We start from the raw sequence: 13,849 nt of genomic DNA, 5'->3' as shown, positions 1-13,849 counted from the left end.
CTGACCTGAAAATAGTTGTGAATGTTCTCCAGGTGGTTACACATTGGGGTCACCAGTTGAAAAACACACTGAACAATTTCTTGGGCAGATCTCTGTTGGAGATGTGAGAATCCAATATTCCGGCTTCCTTTGTTCTATAATAAATTCAGAGTTATGAGCAAAGAAATTGCTGGATAGCTTCTCAGAAACTAAGGGTTCGCAATGGAGTCAAGTCAAACCTGTGTCACCAGGTAGGAGCGGATGGGAGAAATGAGTTGTTCACCTAAGACTATATTCTAACAGAGGGATAAAAAAATCTTGTTCCATCTTCTAATGACTGAGAGATTGGCTTTTGTAGAGGAGGAACAGTATTTGCTTGAGACATATAGCCCTATCATAACTAATCAGATAAAGGTCACATAAAAGTAGAAATCATTTAGGTTGACAAATGTAGAGCAATAGACTCCTTCTTTTTTTTTGAGACGGAGTCTCGCTCTGTCGCCCAGGCTGGAGTGCAGTGGCCGGATCTCGGCTCACTGCAAGCTCCGCCTCCTGGGTTTACGCCATTCTCCTGCCTCAGCCTCCCGAGTAGCTGGGACTACAGGCGCCCGCCACCTCGCCCGGCTAGTTTTTTGTATTTTTTAGTAGAGACGGGGTTTCACTGTGTTAGCCAGGATGGTCTCGATCTCCTGACCTTGTGATCCGCCCGTCTCGGCCTCCCAAAGTGCTAGGGTTACAGGCTTGAGCCACCGCGCCCGGCCTAGACTCCTTCTTATAACTTTTTTTTTTTTTTTGAGACGAGGTTCTGTTCTGTCACCCAGGCTGGAGTGCAGTGGCACAATCACAGCTCACTGCAGCCTTGAATTCCTGGATTCAAGTGATCCTCTCACCTCAGCCTCCCAAGTAGCTGAGACCACAGGCACATGCCAACAAACATGGCTAGTTTTTGTAATTTTTGTAGAGATGGGATTTAACCACATTGCCCAGGCTGGTCTTGAACTCCTGGGCTCAAGCAATCCACCATCTTGGCCTCCCAAAGTGTTGGGGTTAAAGGCGTGAGCCACTGTGCCCTGCTTCCCTCTTATAATTGAAAAACAAACAAACAAACAAAAAAATGTAAAAGCCTGGGCAACATGCTGAAACTCTTAATTTACAAAAAATACAAAAATTAGCTGAGTGTGGTAGCACATGCCTGTAGTCCTAGCTACTCAGGAGGCTGAGGAGGGAGGATTACTTGAATCCAGGAGGTGCAGTGAGCCAAGATTGTGCCACTACACTCCAGCCTGGGCAATACAGCAAAGCCCTGTCTCAAAAAGTAGAGCCAATAGTGAATACAAAGAAGAATGAATTGCTGGGCACTGTGGCTCTCGCCTGTAATCCCAGCACTTCAGAAGGCTGAGGCAGGCGGATTACGAGGTCAAGAGATCGAGACAATCCTGGCCAACATGGTGAAACCCCGTCTTTACTAAAAATACAAAAATTAGCTGGGCGTGGTGGCGCGCACCTGTAGTCCCAGCTACTTGGGAGGCTGAGGCTGGAGAATCACTTGAACCTGGGAGGCGGACGTTGCAGTGAGCCAACATCAAGTCACTACACTCCAGCCTGGCAACAGAGCAAGACTCCAACTCAAAAAAAAAAAAAAAAAAAAAAAAAGGGATCAAGAAACTAGATATATTGATGTTTAAAATGCTTATACCCAAGATTTTATTTTGTTATATGCACCGTCCAACTGCTTCCCTGGATGCTAGGTGCATGTTTGTACACTATATACACATCTGAAGTTCTGGCTGCTCTAGACAGCTTACTACTACATTGAGGCATGGGCCCAGGCTTAGTTTGGGAGGCTGTTGAAACCAAAATTCAAGTAAAGAATAGGATTCAGGAATGTTCAGGGAATTCAGAAATAGACTTCATAGGCCGGGCGTGGTGCTCACGCCTATAATCCCAGCACTTTGGGAGGCTGAGGTGGGCGGATCATGAGGTCAGGAGTTTGAGATCAGTTTGATGAACATGTTAAAACCCTGTCTCTACTAAAAATACAAAAATTAGCTGGGCATGGTGGCACGCGCCTCTAGTCCCCAGCTACTCAGGAGGCTGAGGCATGAGAATTGCTTGAACCCAGGAGGCAGAGGCTGCAGTGAGCCGAGATCATGCCACTGTACTCCAGCCTGGGCAACGGAGCGAGACTGTCTCAAAAAAAGAAATACATTTCTTATTCCAAGTGCTTTTCTATTTTGTTTCAGACTCCCCTTTTTTTTTTTTTTTTTTTTTTTTTTTTTTTTTTTAATTTCTGAGACGGAGTCTCATTCTAATGCCCAGGCTAGAGTGCAGTAGCATGATCTTGGCTCACTGCAGCATCTACCTCCTGGGGTCAAGCAAGTCTGCCTCAGTCTCCCAAGTACCTGGGACTACAAGCATGCGCCACCATACCCGGCTAATTATTTTTGTATTTTTAGTAGAGACAGGCTCTTACCACGTTGGCCAGGCTGGTCTCAAACTCCTGACCTCAGGTGATCCACTAGAAGCCTCGGCCTTCTAATGTGCTGGGATTACAGGTGTGAGCCACTGCACAGGTAGACTTTTTGTTTGTTGGAGACGAAATCTGTCACCCGGACTGGAGTGCGGTAGTGCAATCTCAGCTCACTGCAACCTCCGCCTCCCCATGCCTCAGCCTGCCAAGTAGCTGGGACTATATAGCTGCGCCACCATGCCTGGTTAGTTCTTTTCGTATTTTTAGTAGAGATGGGGTTTCACCATGTTGACCAGGCTGGTCTTGAACTCCTGAACTCAAGTGATCTGCCCTCCTCGGCCTCCCAAAGTGCTGGGATTACAGACGTGAGCCACCAGGCCCAGCCTTCAGACTTCCTTTTTAAAGCAAGATGAGGACAGGCGTGGTGGCTCACGCCTGTAATCCCAGCACTTTGGGGGGCCAAGGCGGGTGGATCACGAAGTCAGGAGATTGAGACCATCCTGGCTAAAACGGTGAAACCCCGTCTCTACTAAAAAAATTAGCCAGGCGTGGTGGTGCGTGTCTGTAGTCCCAGCTACTCGGGAGGCTGAGGCAGGAGAATGGCATAAACCCAGGAGGTGGAGCTTGCAGCGAGCCGAGATCACTGCATTCCAGCCTGTGTGACAGAGTGAGACTCTGTCTCAAAATAAATAAATAAATAAAGCAAGATGAATACTGTCTGGCAATACGGCTGCACCCATACTACACAGTGACCCAAACACAAAGCCAGAGAAAGTGACAACTTTTTCATCACTAATACCTCCTTTGTTCCCAAATCCACTAAGCCCAAGTCCTCTGCTTCTGCCTATACTAACCTTGAGAAAGGGGACTCTCCTGGCAATAGGAGGTATCAGCATACTCTCCAGCTTCTGGGAGAGATCTTCTAGCAAGAAAAGTAGCTCAGGGGGCCCAAGTTGCACAACTTCTGTCGCCTGTCACATGGAGGAAAGGATTAGTTCCAAGAATGTCCTAGTCATTTCATGATAACTTTTTTTATTTCTTTCTTTTTTGTAAATGTGCAGTGGCAAGATCATAGCCATTCCAGCCTTGAACTCCTGGGCCCAAGTTATCCTCCCATCTCAGCCTCCTGAGTAGCTGGGACTACAGGCACACGTAACCATGCCCAGCTACATTTTTTTAAAAAAAGTAATAAGAAATGAGGTCTCACTATATTGCCTGAGCTGGTCTCAAACTCCTGGGTTCAGATGATCCTTCTGCCTCGGCCTCCCAGTGTGCCAGGATTACAGGTATGAACCAGCACACCTGGGCTCAGCTAATTTTTAAATTTTTTTTATACAGACGGGGTCTCACTTTGTTGCCCAGGCTGGTTTCAAACTCCTGGGCTCAAGCAAACCTCCTACCTTGGCCTCCCAAGGTATTGGGATTATGGACAGGCATGAGCCACCACACCTGGCTATTTCATGTTAATACTTCCCAATGGGTGAAAAACAAATTTTTTTTGAGACAGAGTCTTGTTCTGTCTCCCATACTGGAGGGCAGTGGCACGATCTTGGCTCACTACAAGCTCTGCATCCCAGGTTCAAGCAATTCTCCTGCCTCAGCCTCCCAAGCAGCTGGGATTACAGGTGCCCACCACCACGCCTGACTAATTTTTGTATTTTTAGTACAGACGTGTTTCATCACGTTGGCCAGGTTGGTCTCAAACTCTTGAACTCAGGTGATACACCCGTCTCGGTCTCCCAAAGTGCTGGGATTAGAGGCGAGAGCCACCGCGCCTGGCCGGGTAAATAATTTGACCTTTATTTATTTATTTACTTATTTTTGAGACAGGGTCTTGCTCTGTTGCTCAGGCTGAAGTGCAATATTGTGTTCACAGCTCACTGCAGCCTCAACCTCCTGGACTCAAGTGATGGTCCCACCTCAGCTGCCCAGGTAGCTGGGATCACAGGTGTGCGTCACCACGCTTGGCTACTTTTTTTTTCTTTTTTTTTTTTACTTTTTGTAGAGACAGGTCTCACTGTGTTACCTAGGCTGGTCTCAAACTCCCAGTACTTTGGGAAGTCAAGGCCGGCAGATCATTTGAGGTCAGGAGTCTGAGACCAGCCTGGCCAATATGGTGAAATCCCCTCTCTATTAAAAACACAAGAATTAGCCAATGTGGTGGTGGGCACCTGTAATCGCAGATACTTGGGAGGCTGAGGCAGGAGAATCGCTTGAGCTCAGGAGGCAGAGGCTGCAGTGAGCCAAGATCGCACCACTGCACTCCAGCCTGATGGACAGAGCAAGACTCCGTCTCCAACAAACAACCAAAAAACTAGCTGGGTGTAGTTGGGCATGCCAGTGGCCCTAGATACTTGGAAGGCTAAGGTGGGAGAATCACTTGATCCTTGAACCCAGGAGTTCAAGGTTGCAGCGAGCTATGATCTTGCCACTGCACTTTAGCCTGGGTGACAGAGCAAGACAGAGTAAGACCCTCTAAAAAGAAAAAAGAGGCAAGGGAGGAAATTGCACCCATCTCATATAAAGGATAGCTATTATGCTCTGTCATATAATAAAGTCAAGCATGTCCAAAATAAATATTCTGAATAGTAAAATAAGAATTCAAGACAGTATAGTTTAGAAGACATACTTTTTCTCTATAAATTCCTCTATATACCTTTCCAGTTGTGGATCCAAGATGCATTTCCTAAATATCCTGTGATTAAAAAAATGACTTTGAATGCCACATGCAGGGTTTGGGAAAAAAAAAAAAAAGACTAATTCAAGGGAATTTCACTTTTGTCTGTTCATTAAATAATCCTTTCATACTTCTCTTCCTCTAATGTTTTGCTACTATTAACTCTGGGCAGGATCCCAGAGTGATCCCAGTGTAATAACTATATTACACTGCCAGAAGCAGAATGGGTGAAATACAGTCTCACTGCAAACTGCTCACCCGATACACATTTATGTGGAATCTCCTAAGGGTGAGATGATGTAGAAAGATTTAAAAAAAAAAAAAAAAGATATGGCTGGGTGCAGTGGCTCACATCTGTAATCTCAGCACTTTCGGAGGCCAAGGCGGGCGGATCACGAGGTCAGGAGATCAAGACCATCCTAGCTAACAACGGTGAAACCCCATCTCTACTAAAAATACAAAAAATTAGCTGGGCAAAGTGGCAGGCGCCTGTAGTCCCAGCTATTCAGGAGGCTGAGGAGGCAGCAGAATGGCGTGAACTCAGGAGGCAGAGCTTGCAGTGAATGGAGATCACGCCACAGCACTTCAGCCTGGGCCACAGAGTGAGACTCCGTCTCAAAAAAAAAAAAAAAAAGGAGAGGTTCTGCCTGTGGAGGAGTGGAGAAGCAGTCTTATTTGGGATGAGACGGGCTGCCTCTAGAGAAAATTATTTTACAAAAGCAATTAAAACGGGCCCTAAGGAATATGGGTTTGATTTTAAGTCTAGCCTTGGTGGTTTCTTTACTGTAGCTGAGAAAGGAGGCTGTATTTGACTGTTTGTCTTGGGGACTCATAGACTAAGTGTCCCTGGTTTTTTCAATGTGGACCTCACTGTCTGAACTATTAAAAAAATTAATAATAATAAAGCTATGGTACTGCTAGCTATTTCCACTTCTTCGATTAGATTAGAAGCTATTTGAAGGCAAGCATCATGCTCTATGTACTACTGAAATGCAAGTACCTTGATTAGTGGCAAACACAAAATAGGACTCAGTAAGCATCTGTAGGGTACTGAACAAATGTGAAAAAGTGAAAAGGGCATTGACCTCTAAGAACCAGAAGAGTGCTCCTCTACAAAAATAATCTAGGTAGCTTATTAGCAGTAGTAGTAGTAGTAGTAGTAGTAGTAGTAGTAGTAGTAGTAGTAGTAGTAGTAGTAACCTAAACGTAAGGATCACATCATTGGCATATTTTATGTCTGACACATTTTAAAAATCCTTATGACTTACAAACACCAATATGATGAGGATGATTATTCATCATTACTTTCACATATAAAGGCTTATAAAATCAGTCTAACTTCTCTCCTCAGTGTCACAGTGTTCTTTGTGAAATAAGAATAGACCTGAGGAACTTTCTGAAAGAAGATTAAATTCTGAGATCCTAGCCTGTCACTTACTTCAGTGTGCATTTCAGTATCTAAGATGAACTTGGTCACAAGTCCACAATGTAGAATAGAGAAGACCTCAATGTCCAGCTCTCGGAAAAAAGCATGGTAATTACGTAGTAACAATGATGTCTTTTCTTCCTTCCCTGTGAACTCCTATGGGGAAGTCATGGCAACAAAGAGAATAAATAAATCTTCTATATTAATCAAATTTTAATAAAAACTTCAAAGTGCAAATATGCATTTATTTAATGCAAAAAATTACATTTTCATTAAAATAACAAATTCCTCTAGCGAAAGTCCCTAAATATTCCCAAGACAGAGCACCTAATTTAAGATGGGGATACAAGTCACACATCAAGACCCTTAGCTGGTTTCTATTTAGGGATGATCTATTAGGCAAATCAAGGCATTTAGGTCTAGTGTAGAAAACTGTGAGCTAGCCGGGCATGGTGGTTCATGCCTGTAATCCCAGCACTTTGGGAGGCTGAGACAGGTGGATCACGAGGTCAGGAGTTTGAGACCAGCCTGGCCAAGATGGTGAAACCCTGTCTCTACTAAAAGTATAAAAATTAGCTGGGTGTGGTGGTGTATGCCTGTAGTCTGAGCTACTCGGGAGGCTGAGGTAGGAGAATCACTTGAACCCAGGAGGCGGAGGTTGCAGTGAGCCGAGATGGCACCACTGCACTCCAGCCTGGGTGACAGAGCGAGACTCCATCTCAAAAAAATCTGGCTTCAAATCCTAGCTCCAGCATTTATTAACTGTGTGACTTTGGGCACTTGTCCTCCCTGGGTCTTAGTTTCCTTATTCATTAAATGTGGCATTAATATTAAACTTGGGCTCTTAGAGAAACTATACCTAACAAATATACAATAAATGGTAGCTGATAAACAAAAATAATTGGGATCCATGTGGTCCAGGCAATTTCTTTTTCTTTTTTTTTTTTTTTTTTGAGATGGAGTCTCACTCTGTCACCCGGGCTGGAGTGCAGTGGCCGGATCTCAGCTCACTGCAAGCTCCGCCCCCCGGGTTTACGCCATTCTCCGGCCTCAGCCTCCTGAGTAGCTGGGACTACAGGCGCCCGCCACCTCGCCCGGCTCGTTTTTTGTATTTTTTAGTAGAGACGGGGTTTCACCGTGTTAGCCAGGATGGTCTCGATCTCCTGACCTTGTGATCCGCCCGTCTCGGCCTCCCAAAGTGCTGGGATTACAGGCTTGAGCCACCGCGCCCGGCCGGTCCAGGCAATTTCAAACACATGAAACTCATTCTGCGAACAGTACAAATGTAAAGTAAAAGGGAACTACTGATAATCAAGTACCTCAAGAGAGAATTCAATGTATTGCTGGGGTACAAAAAAGGGACTAAAACAGTCAAGAAAATAATTAGAAAAAACAGTCAACAGTGTGTGGCAGGAATAAAGATCTAGAGTGTAATCTGAACTTTGCCACTAAGGAGATTACTCCAAGGCCTAAGAGAGTTTTGGCTCGCTGTTTCCTAATTTTTTTTTTCTTTGTAAAATGCAGAGAATAAAATTGGGTTTCTGTTACTCTCATTTGGATGTCACAAACCTTCATGGATACCCATCATTCCAATACCTTGTTCAGCTGGCCTCTATGAGATGGTGTAGGGTCACATTCTGAATTTTTCTCTTCTGAAAGTGTGTCAGAGGAGGATGGCTTGCTACCATCTGCTTTTTGTTTCCTTTCTTTTATATTAAAAAGAGAAAAATGACTCAAGTAATTAATAATCATGTCAGCCAAATATCATTGCCCTCAGAAAACAACCTGTTGGGAACTGCCTAGAGGCAGAAGAGGTAATTTTATAACCCTAAATTACAGTGTATTTATAAATCTAACAAAGGGTTCAGTTATACAATTGCTCCAATTATTTATGACATGATACACATAACTTTTAGGTTAATTCAATGCAGTTCATTTAGAGACAGAAGAGGAAAAGAACATACTTACCTATTTTTCCTTTCTTTCTGATTTTTGCTGAAATAGCAGTAACAGTATGAGGTGTTATATCTAAAGTTTCCACGTCAAAGTTTCCAAGAGGAGGGATATAGTCTGGGGTGACTGAAACAAAGAGCAGGCTGAAGCTCAATGAGTACCAATTACACACCACCATTAGACTTGAAATATCAGTCACTCCATTGGCTAAAAACTAGTTTCCAAAATTACCAAGTGTGGCTGAATGCTTATAAGACATATTCAAGTCATCTGACATTGTTTTGGCATAGCAAAATGGCCAGAGATAACACAGAAATATCATATTATGATCAATTATCATAAAACAACTTTAAATAATGATATATAACTAACAGATAAAAACTAAAACAAACATTTAAAATCTAAATGGTGGCCAGGCAGGGTGGCTCACACCTGTAATCCCAAGCACTTTGGGAGGCCAAGGCGGGTGGATCACCTGAGGTCAGGAGTTTGAGACCAGTCTGGCCAACATGGTGTAACCTTGTCTCTACCGAAAATACAAAAATGAGCCAGGTGTGCTGGCAGGCGCCTGTAATAGCAGCTACTCGGGAGGTTGAGGCAGGAGAACTGCCTGAACCGAGGAGGCAGAGGTTGTAGTAAGGATCTTATTCATTCTATCTTTTTTTTTTTTTTTTTTGAGACGGAGTCTTGCTCTGTCGCCCAGGCTGGAGTGCAGTGGCCAGATCTCAGCTCACTGCAAGCTCCGCCTCCTGGGTTTACGCCATCCTCCTGCCTCAGCCTCCTGAGTAGCTGGGACTACAGGCGCCCGCCACCTCGCCTGGCTAGTTTTTTGTATTTTTTTAGTAGAGACGGGGTTTCACCATGTTAGCCAGGATGGTCTCGATCTCCTGACCTCGTGATCCGCCCGCCTCGGCCTCCCAAAGTGCTGGGATTACAGGCTTGAGCCACCGCGCCCAGCTTATTCATTCTATCTAACTATAATTTTGAACCTATTAACCACCCTATCATTTTTCCCAGTCCCCCAACCACCATTACCCTCCCCAGCCTCTGGTAACCATCCTTCTACTCTATCTCCATGAGTCAAATTATTTTAATTTTCAGCTCCCACAAATATGTGAAAATATGTTGTGCCTGGCCTATTTCACTTAACATAATGTCCTCCAGTTCCATCTGTATTATTGCAAACAACAGGATATCACTGTTTTTTATGGCTGAATAGTACTCCATTGTGTATATGTACCACATTTTATCCATTCACCCACTGATGGACACTTAGGTTGCTTCCAAATCTTGACTATTGTGAATAGCACTGCAATAAACATAGGAGTGCAGATATCTCCTTGGTATACTGATTTTCTTTCTTTTGGGTATATACCTATCAGTGGCATTCCTGGATCATATGGTGATTCTATTTTTAGTTTTCTGAGGAAACTCCAAACTGTTTTCCATAGTGCTTGTACTAATTTACATTCCCACCAACAGTGTACAAAGGTTCTCTTTTCTCCATATTCTCACCAGCATCTGTTATTGCCTGTCTTTTGGATAAAAGCCATCTTAACTAGGGTGAGATATGATATCTCATGGCAGTTTTGATGTGCATTTCTCTGATGCTCAGTGATGTTTAGCAACTTTTCATATATCCACCATTTGTATGTCTTGTTTTGAGGAATGTCTATTCAGACCTTTTACCCATTTTTCAATCCAAATAAATTTTTTTCCTATCTTTATATATTCCAGTTATTAATCCGTTGTCAGTACATAGTTTGCAAATATTTTCTCCCCTTCTGTGGGTTGTGTCTTCACTTTGGTGTTTCCTTTGCTATGCAGAGGAAAGGAACTTAACTTTTTAACTTAATGTGATCCAATTTGTCCATTTTTGCTTTGGTTGCCTGTGTTTGTACAGTATTCCTCAAGAAATCTTTGTCCACTCTAATGTCCTGAAGAGTTTTCTGAATGTTTTTTGTTATTGTTGTTGTTAGTAGTTTCATAATTTGAAGTCTTAGATTTAAGTCTATAATCGTTTTGATTTTTCTTTTTTTTTTTTTTTATTTTTTTTTCTTTTTTTTTTTATTTTATTTTATTTTTTATTATACTCGTTTTGATTTTTCTATATGGCAAGAGATAGGGGTCTAGTTTCTTCTGCATACGGATATCCAGTTTTCCCAACACCATTTATTGAAGAGAGTGTCCTTCCCCAATGTATATTCTTGGCACCTTTGCTTAGAATGAGTTCATTGTAGGTATATGGATTTATTTCTGGGCTCTCTTCTGTTCCACTGGTGTATGCATCTGTTTTTATGCCAGCACCATGCTGTTTTGGTTACTATAGCTCTGTAGTATAATTTGAAGTCAGGTAATGTGATTCCTCCAGTTTCATTCATTTTACTCAGGACAACTTTGGTTATTCTGGGTCTTCAGTGGTTCTATATAAATTTTAGGATTTTTTTTTTTCTATTTCTGTGAAGAATCTCATTGGTATTTTGATAGGGATTGCCTTGAATCTGTAGATTGTGTGGGTAGTATGGAAATTTTAACACTATTAATTCTTCTGATCCATGAAGTATCTTTCCTTTTCTTATTTGCTCTTCAATTTCTTGCATCAATGTTTCATAGTTCTCATTGTAGTGTTCTTTCACTTCTTTGGTTAAGTTTATTCCTATTTTATTTGTAACTTTTGTTTGTTTTATTTGTAGCTATTGTAAATGGATTACTTTCTTGATTTTTTTCAGATTCTTAGTTGTTGGTATACAGAAATGCTACTCATTTTTATACGGTGAGTTTGTATCTTGCAACTTTACTAAATTTATCTAATAGTTTTTTGATGGAGTCTTTAGGCTTTTCCAAATATAAGATCATATCTGCAAACAAGTATAATTTAACATTTTCCTTTATAATTTGGATGCCCTTCCTTTCTTTCTCTTAATTGTTCTAGTTTGGACTTCCAATACTGTATTGTATAATAGTAGTATTATATAAGTGGGTATCCTTGTCTTATTCCAGATCTTAGAGGAAAGGCTTTCAGTTTTTCCCTGTTCAGTTTAATAGTAGCTATGGGTCTATACCCAGTTTTCAGAGGGTTTTTTTATGACGAAGGGAAGTTAAATTTAAAAAAATTTTTAAGCATCAAGTTAAATATCAGGTGGTTTTTGTCCTTCATTCTGTTGATAGGATGTATCACATTGATTTACATATGTTGAACAATCCTTGCATCCCTGGGATAAATCATCCCATTTGGCCATGATGAATGATCTTTTTTTTTGTTTGTTTTTGAGATGGGAGTTTCACTCTGTCACCCAGGCTGGAGTGCAGTGGCGCAATCTTGGCTCACTGCAACCTCCGCCTCCTAGGTTCAAGCGATTCTCCTGTCTCAGCCTCCCGAGTAGCTGGGATTACAGGTGCCCACAACCACGCCCGGCTAATTTTTGTATGTTTAGTACAGACAGGGTTTCACCATGTTGGCCAGGCTGGTCTCAAATTCCTGATCTCAAGTGATCCACCTGCTTTGGCTTCCCAAAGTGCTGGGATTACAGGCATGAGCCACCTTGCGCCTGGCCGATATTTTTAATGTGTTGCTGAATTAGGTTTGCTACTATTTTGTTAGGATTTTTGTATCAACATTCATCAGGTATATTGGTCTGAGGTTTCTTTTCTTTTCTTTTTTTTTGAGAAGGAGTCTCACTTGGTCACCAAAGCTGGAGTGCAGTGGCACGATCTTGGCTCACTGCAAGCTCTGCCTCCTGGGTTCACACCACTCTCCTGCCGCAGCCTCCCGAGTAGCTGGGACTACAGGTGCCCGTCACTATGCCCAGTTAATTTTTTTTGTATTTTCAGTAGAGACAGGGTTTCACTGTGTTAGTGAGGATGGTCTTGATCTCCTGACCTCATGATCTGCCTGTCTTGGCCTCCCAAAGTGCTGGGATTACAGGCATGAGGCACCACACCCAGCCGAGGTTTCTTTTCTTGATGTGTCTTTGTCTGGTTTTGGTATCAGGAAAAGCTAAGCGCTTTATTGCCTCACTACTGGCCTAGTAGGACTACCAGTATAGGACACTTCCCTTACCTGCCAAGTACTTTTCCAGGATTATTTGCAGTTCTACAATGTGCTTTAAACGGGTGAGCACCTTCCCCTTCATCTCAGGTGACCTTTCCTGGCAGAAGGCATTCACAATCTGCAAAGTACAAATTACACTGTCATACTTCCAAATGTTCAGATTTTAACCTTGTTTGTATTATTTATCCAGAGCTGAGAGATGTCTATGAAAAGCAGGATCTTTGAGTTTAGTCTGTAATAGAACTGTCCTCAGCAAGGTGGTATAGAGAAAAAAAATTTCTGGGCCAAAATATAGGAGATTCAGCCAGGTGCAGTGGCTCACGTCTATAATCCCAGCACTTTGGGAGGCCAAGGCAGGAGGATCACTTGAGGCCAGGAGTTCGAGACCAGTCTGGCCAACATGGCGAAAGCCCATCTCTACCAAAAATACAAAAATTAGCTGGGCATGGTGGCACATGTCTGTAATCCCAGCTACTAGGGAGGCTGAGGCAGGAGAACTGCCTGAACCTGGGAAGTGGAGGTTGCAGTGAGCCGAGATTGAGCCACTGCACTCCAGCCAGGGTGACACAGCAAGACTCCATCTCAAAAAAACAAAAAGTGAAGGAGATTAGGCTTGTGACCTTGGTTTTACTTATTACTAGTTATGTTAGTTATGTTACAAGGTGGAATAGCCAGAGAGCACACAATTTGGTGAAACAAGTTCTATTCTGCTCCTTACTATGTGACCTTGACTGAGTCTTTAACCTTTCTAAGATTTTCTTCATAAAGAAATGAGTCCAGCACTTGGTACAGTGTAAGTACTTAAAATTTTTAATGACTTCGAACTCCCTATACTTGAAATTCATTTGTGTAAAATGAGGACAACAGTATTCCTGCCCATATCACAATAGAGATGTGGTAATCAAATAAGCTCATTCAAGTGCATAAACATTCCTGAAATAACATGTGAGAGGAAGACAGTGAGATAGAGACATAAGATGTTGTCATCATTGTCATTATCACTAAACACAAATATGTTCTAATGGGAGGGAAACTACCACCACTCACTGAATCAAAACAGTAGGCATATGCCTATGCTAGGATGGACAGTAGTTCTACAGTGAAGAAGGTGAGAAGGTCATTCTAGGCAGAAGGCAGCTTGAAGGAAATAAAACGTGGGCAATGTGAAGTGAATTCTAAGTATTCTGATTTGGCTACATAAGGAGGTTCATATAATTGGGGAGTGGTGGGACATAACAGTTAGAGAAGCACAAGGGGGTTAGTGCTTGGTGAAGACTTCTAGGGAATCTTGCA

General features: G+C 42.6%; 1 protein-coding gene across 2 annotated transcripts in view; it reads right to left on the bottom strand.

Moving 5' to 3' along the window:
• The window catches only part of LOC104667145 (FA complementation group D2), a 75,743-nt gene that overhangs the window by 19,013 nt on the left and 42,881 nt on the right, over positions 1-13,849 (bottom strand). For both annotated transcript variants that reach the window (XM_030927639.1, XM_030927635.1), the window contains exons 26-31: positions 12,566-12,674; positions 8,521-8,631; positions 8,149-8,258; positions 6,565-6,708; positions 3,304-3,420; positions 6-134 (exon numbers count right to left, since the gene is read on the bottom strand). In XM_030927639.1, the coding sequence (XP_030783499.1) occupies positions 6-134; positions 3,304-3,420; positions 6,565-6,708; positions 8,149-8,258; positions 8,521-8,631; positions 12,566-12,674 (720 nt within the window). The remainder of the gene's footprint in view (positions 1-5; positions 135-3,303; positions 3,421-6,564; positions 6,709-8,148; positions 8,259-8,520; positions 8,632-12,565; positions 12,675-13,849) is intronic.

The sequence above is a fragment of the Rhinopithecus roxellana genome, chromosome 1 (genome assembly GCF_007565055.1).
Source record: "Rhinopithecus roxellana isolate Shanxi Qingling chromosome 1, ASM756505v1, whole genome shotgun sequence".
Classification (NCBI taxonomy): Eukaryota; Metazoa; Chordata; class Mammalia; order Primates; family Cercopithecidae; genus Rhinopithecus; species Rhinopithecus roxellana.
Note: the sequence above shows the minus strand (reverse complement) of the source record. Positions and strands in the feature narration are given on the sequence as shown.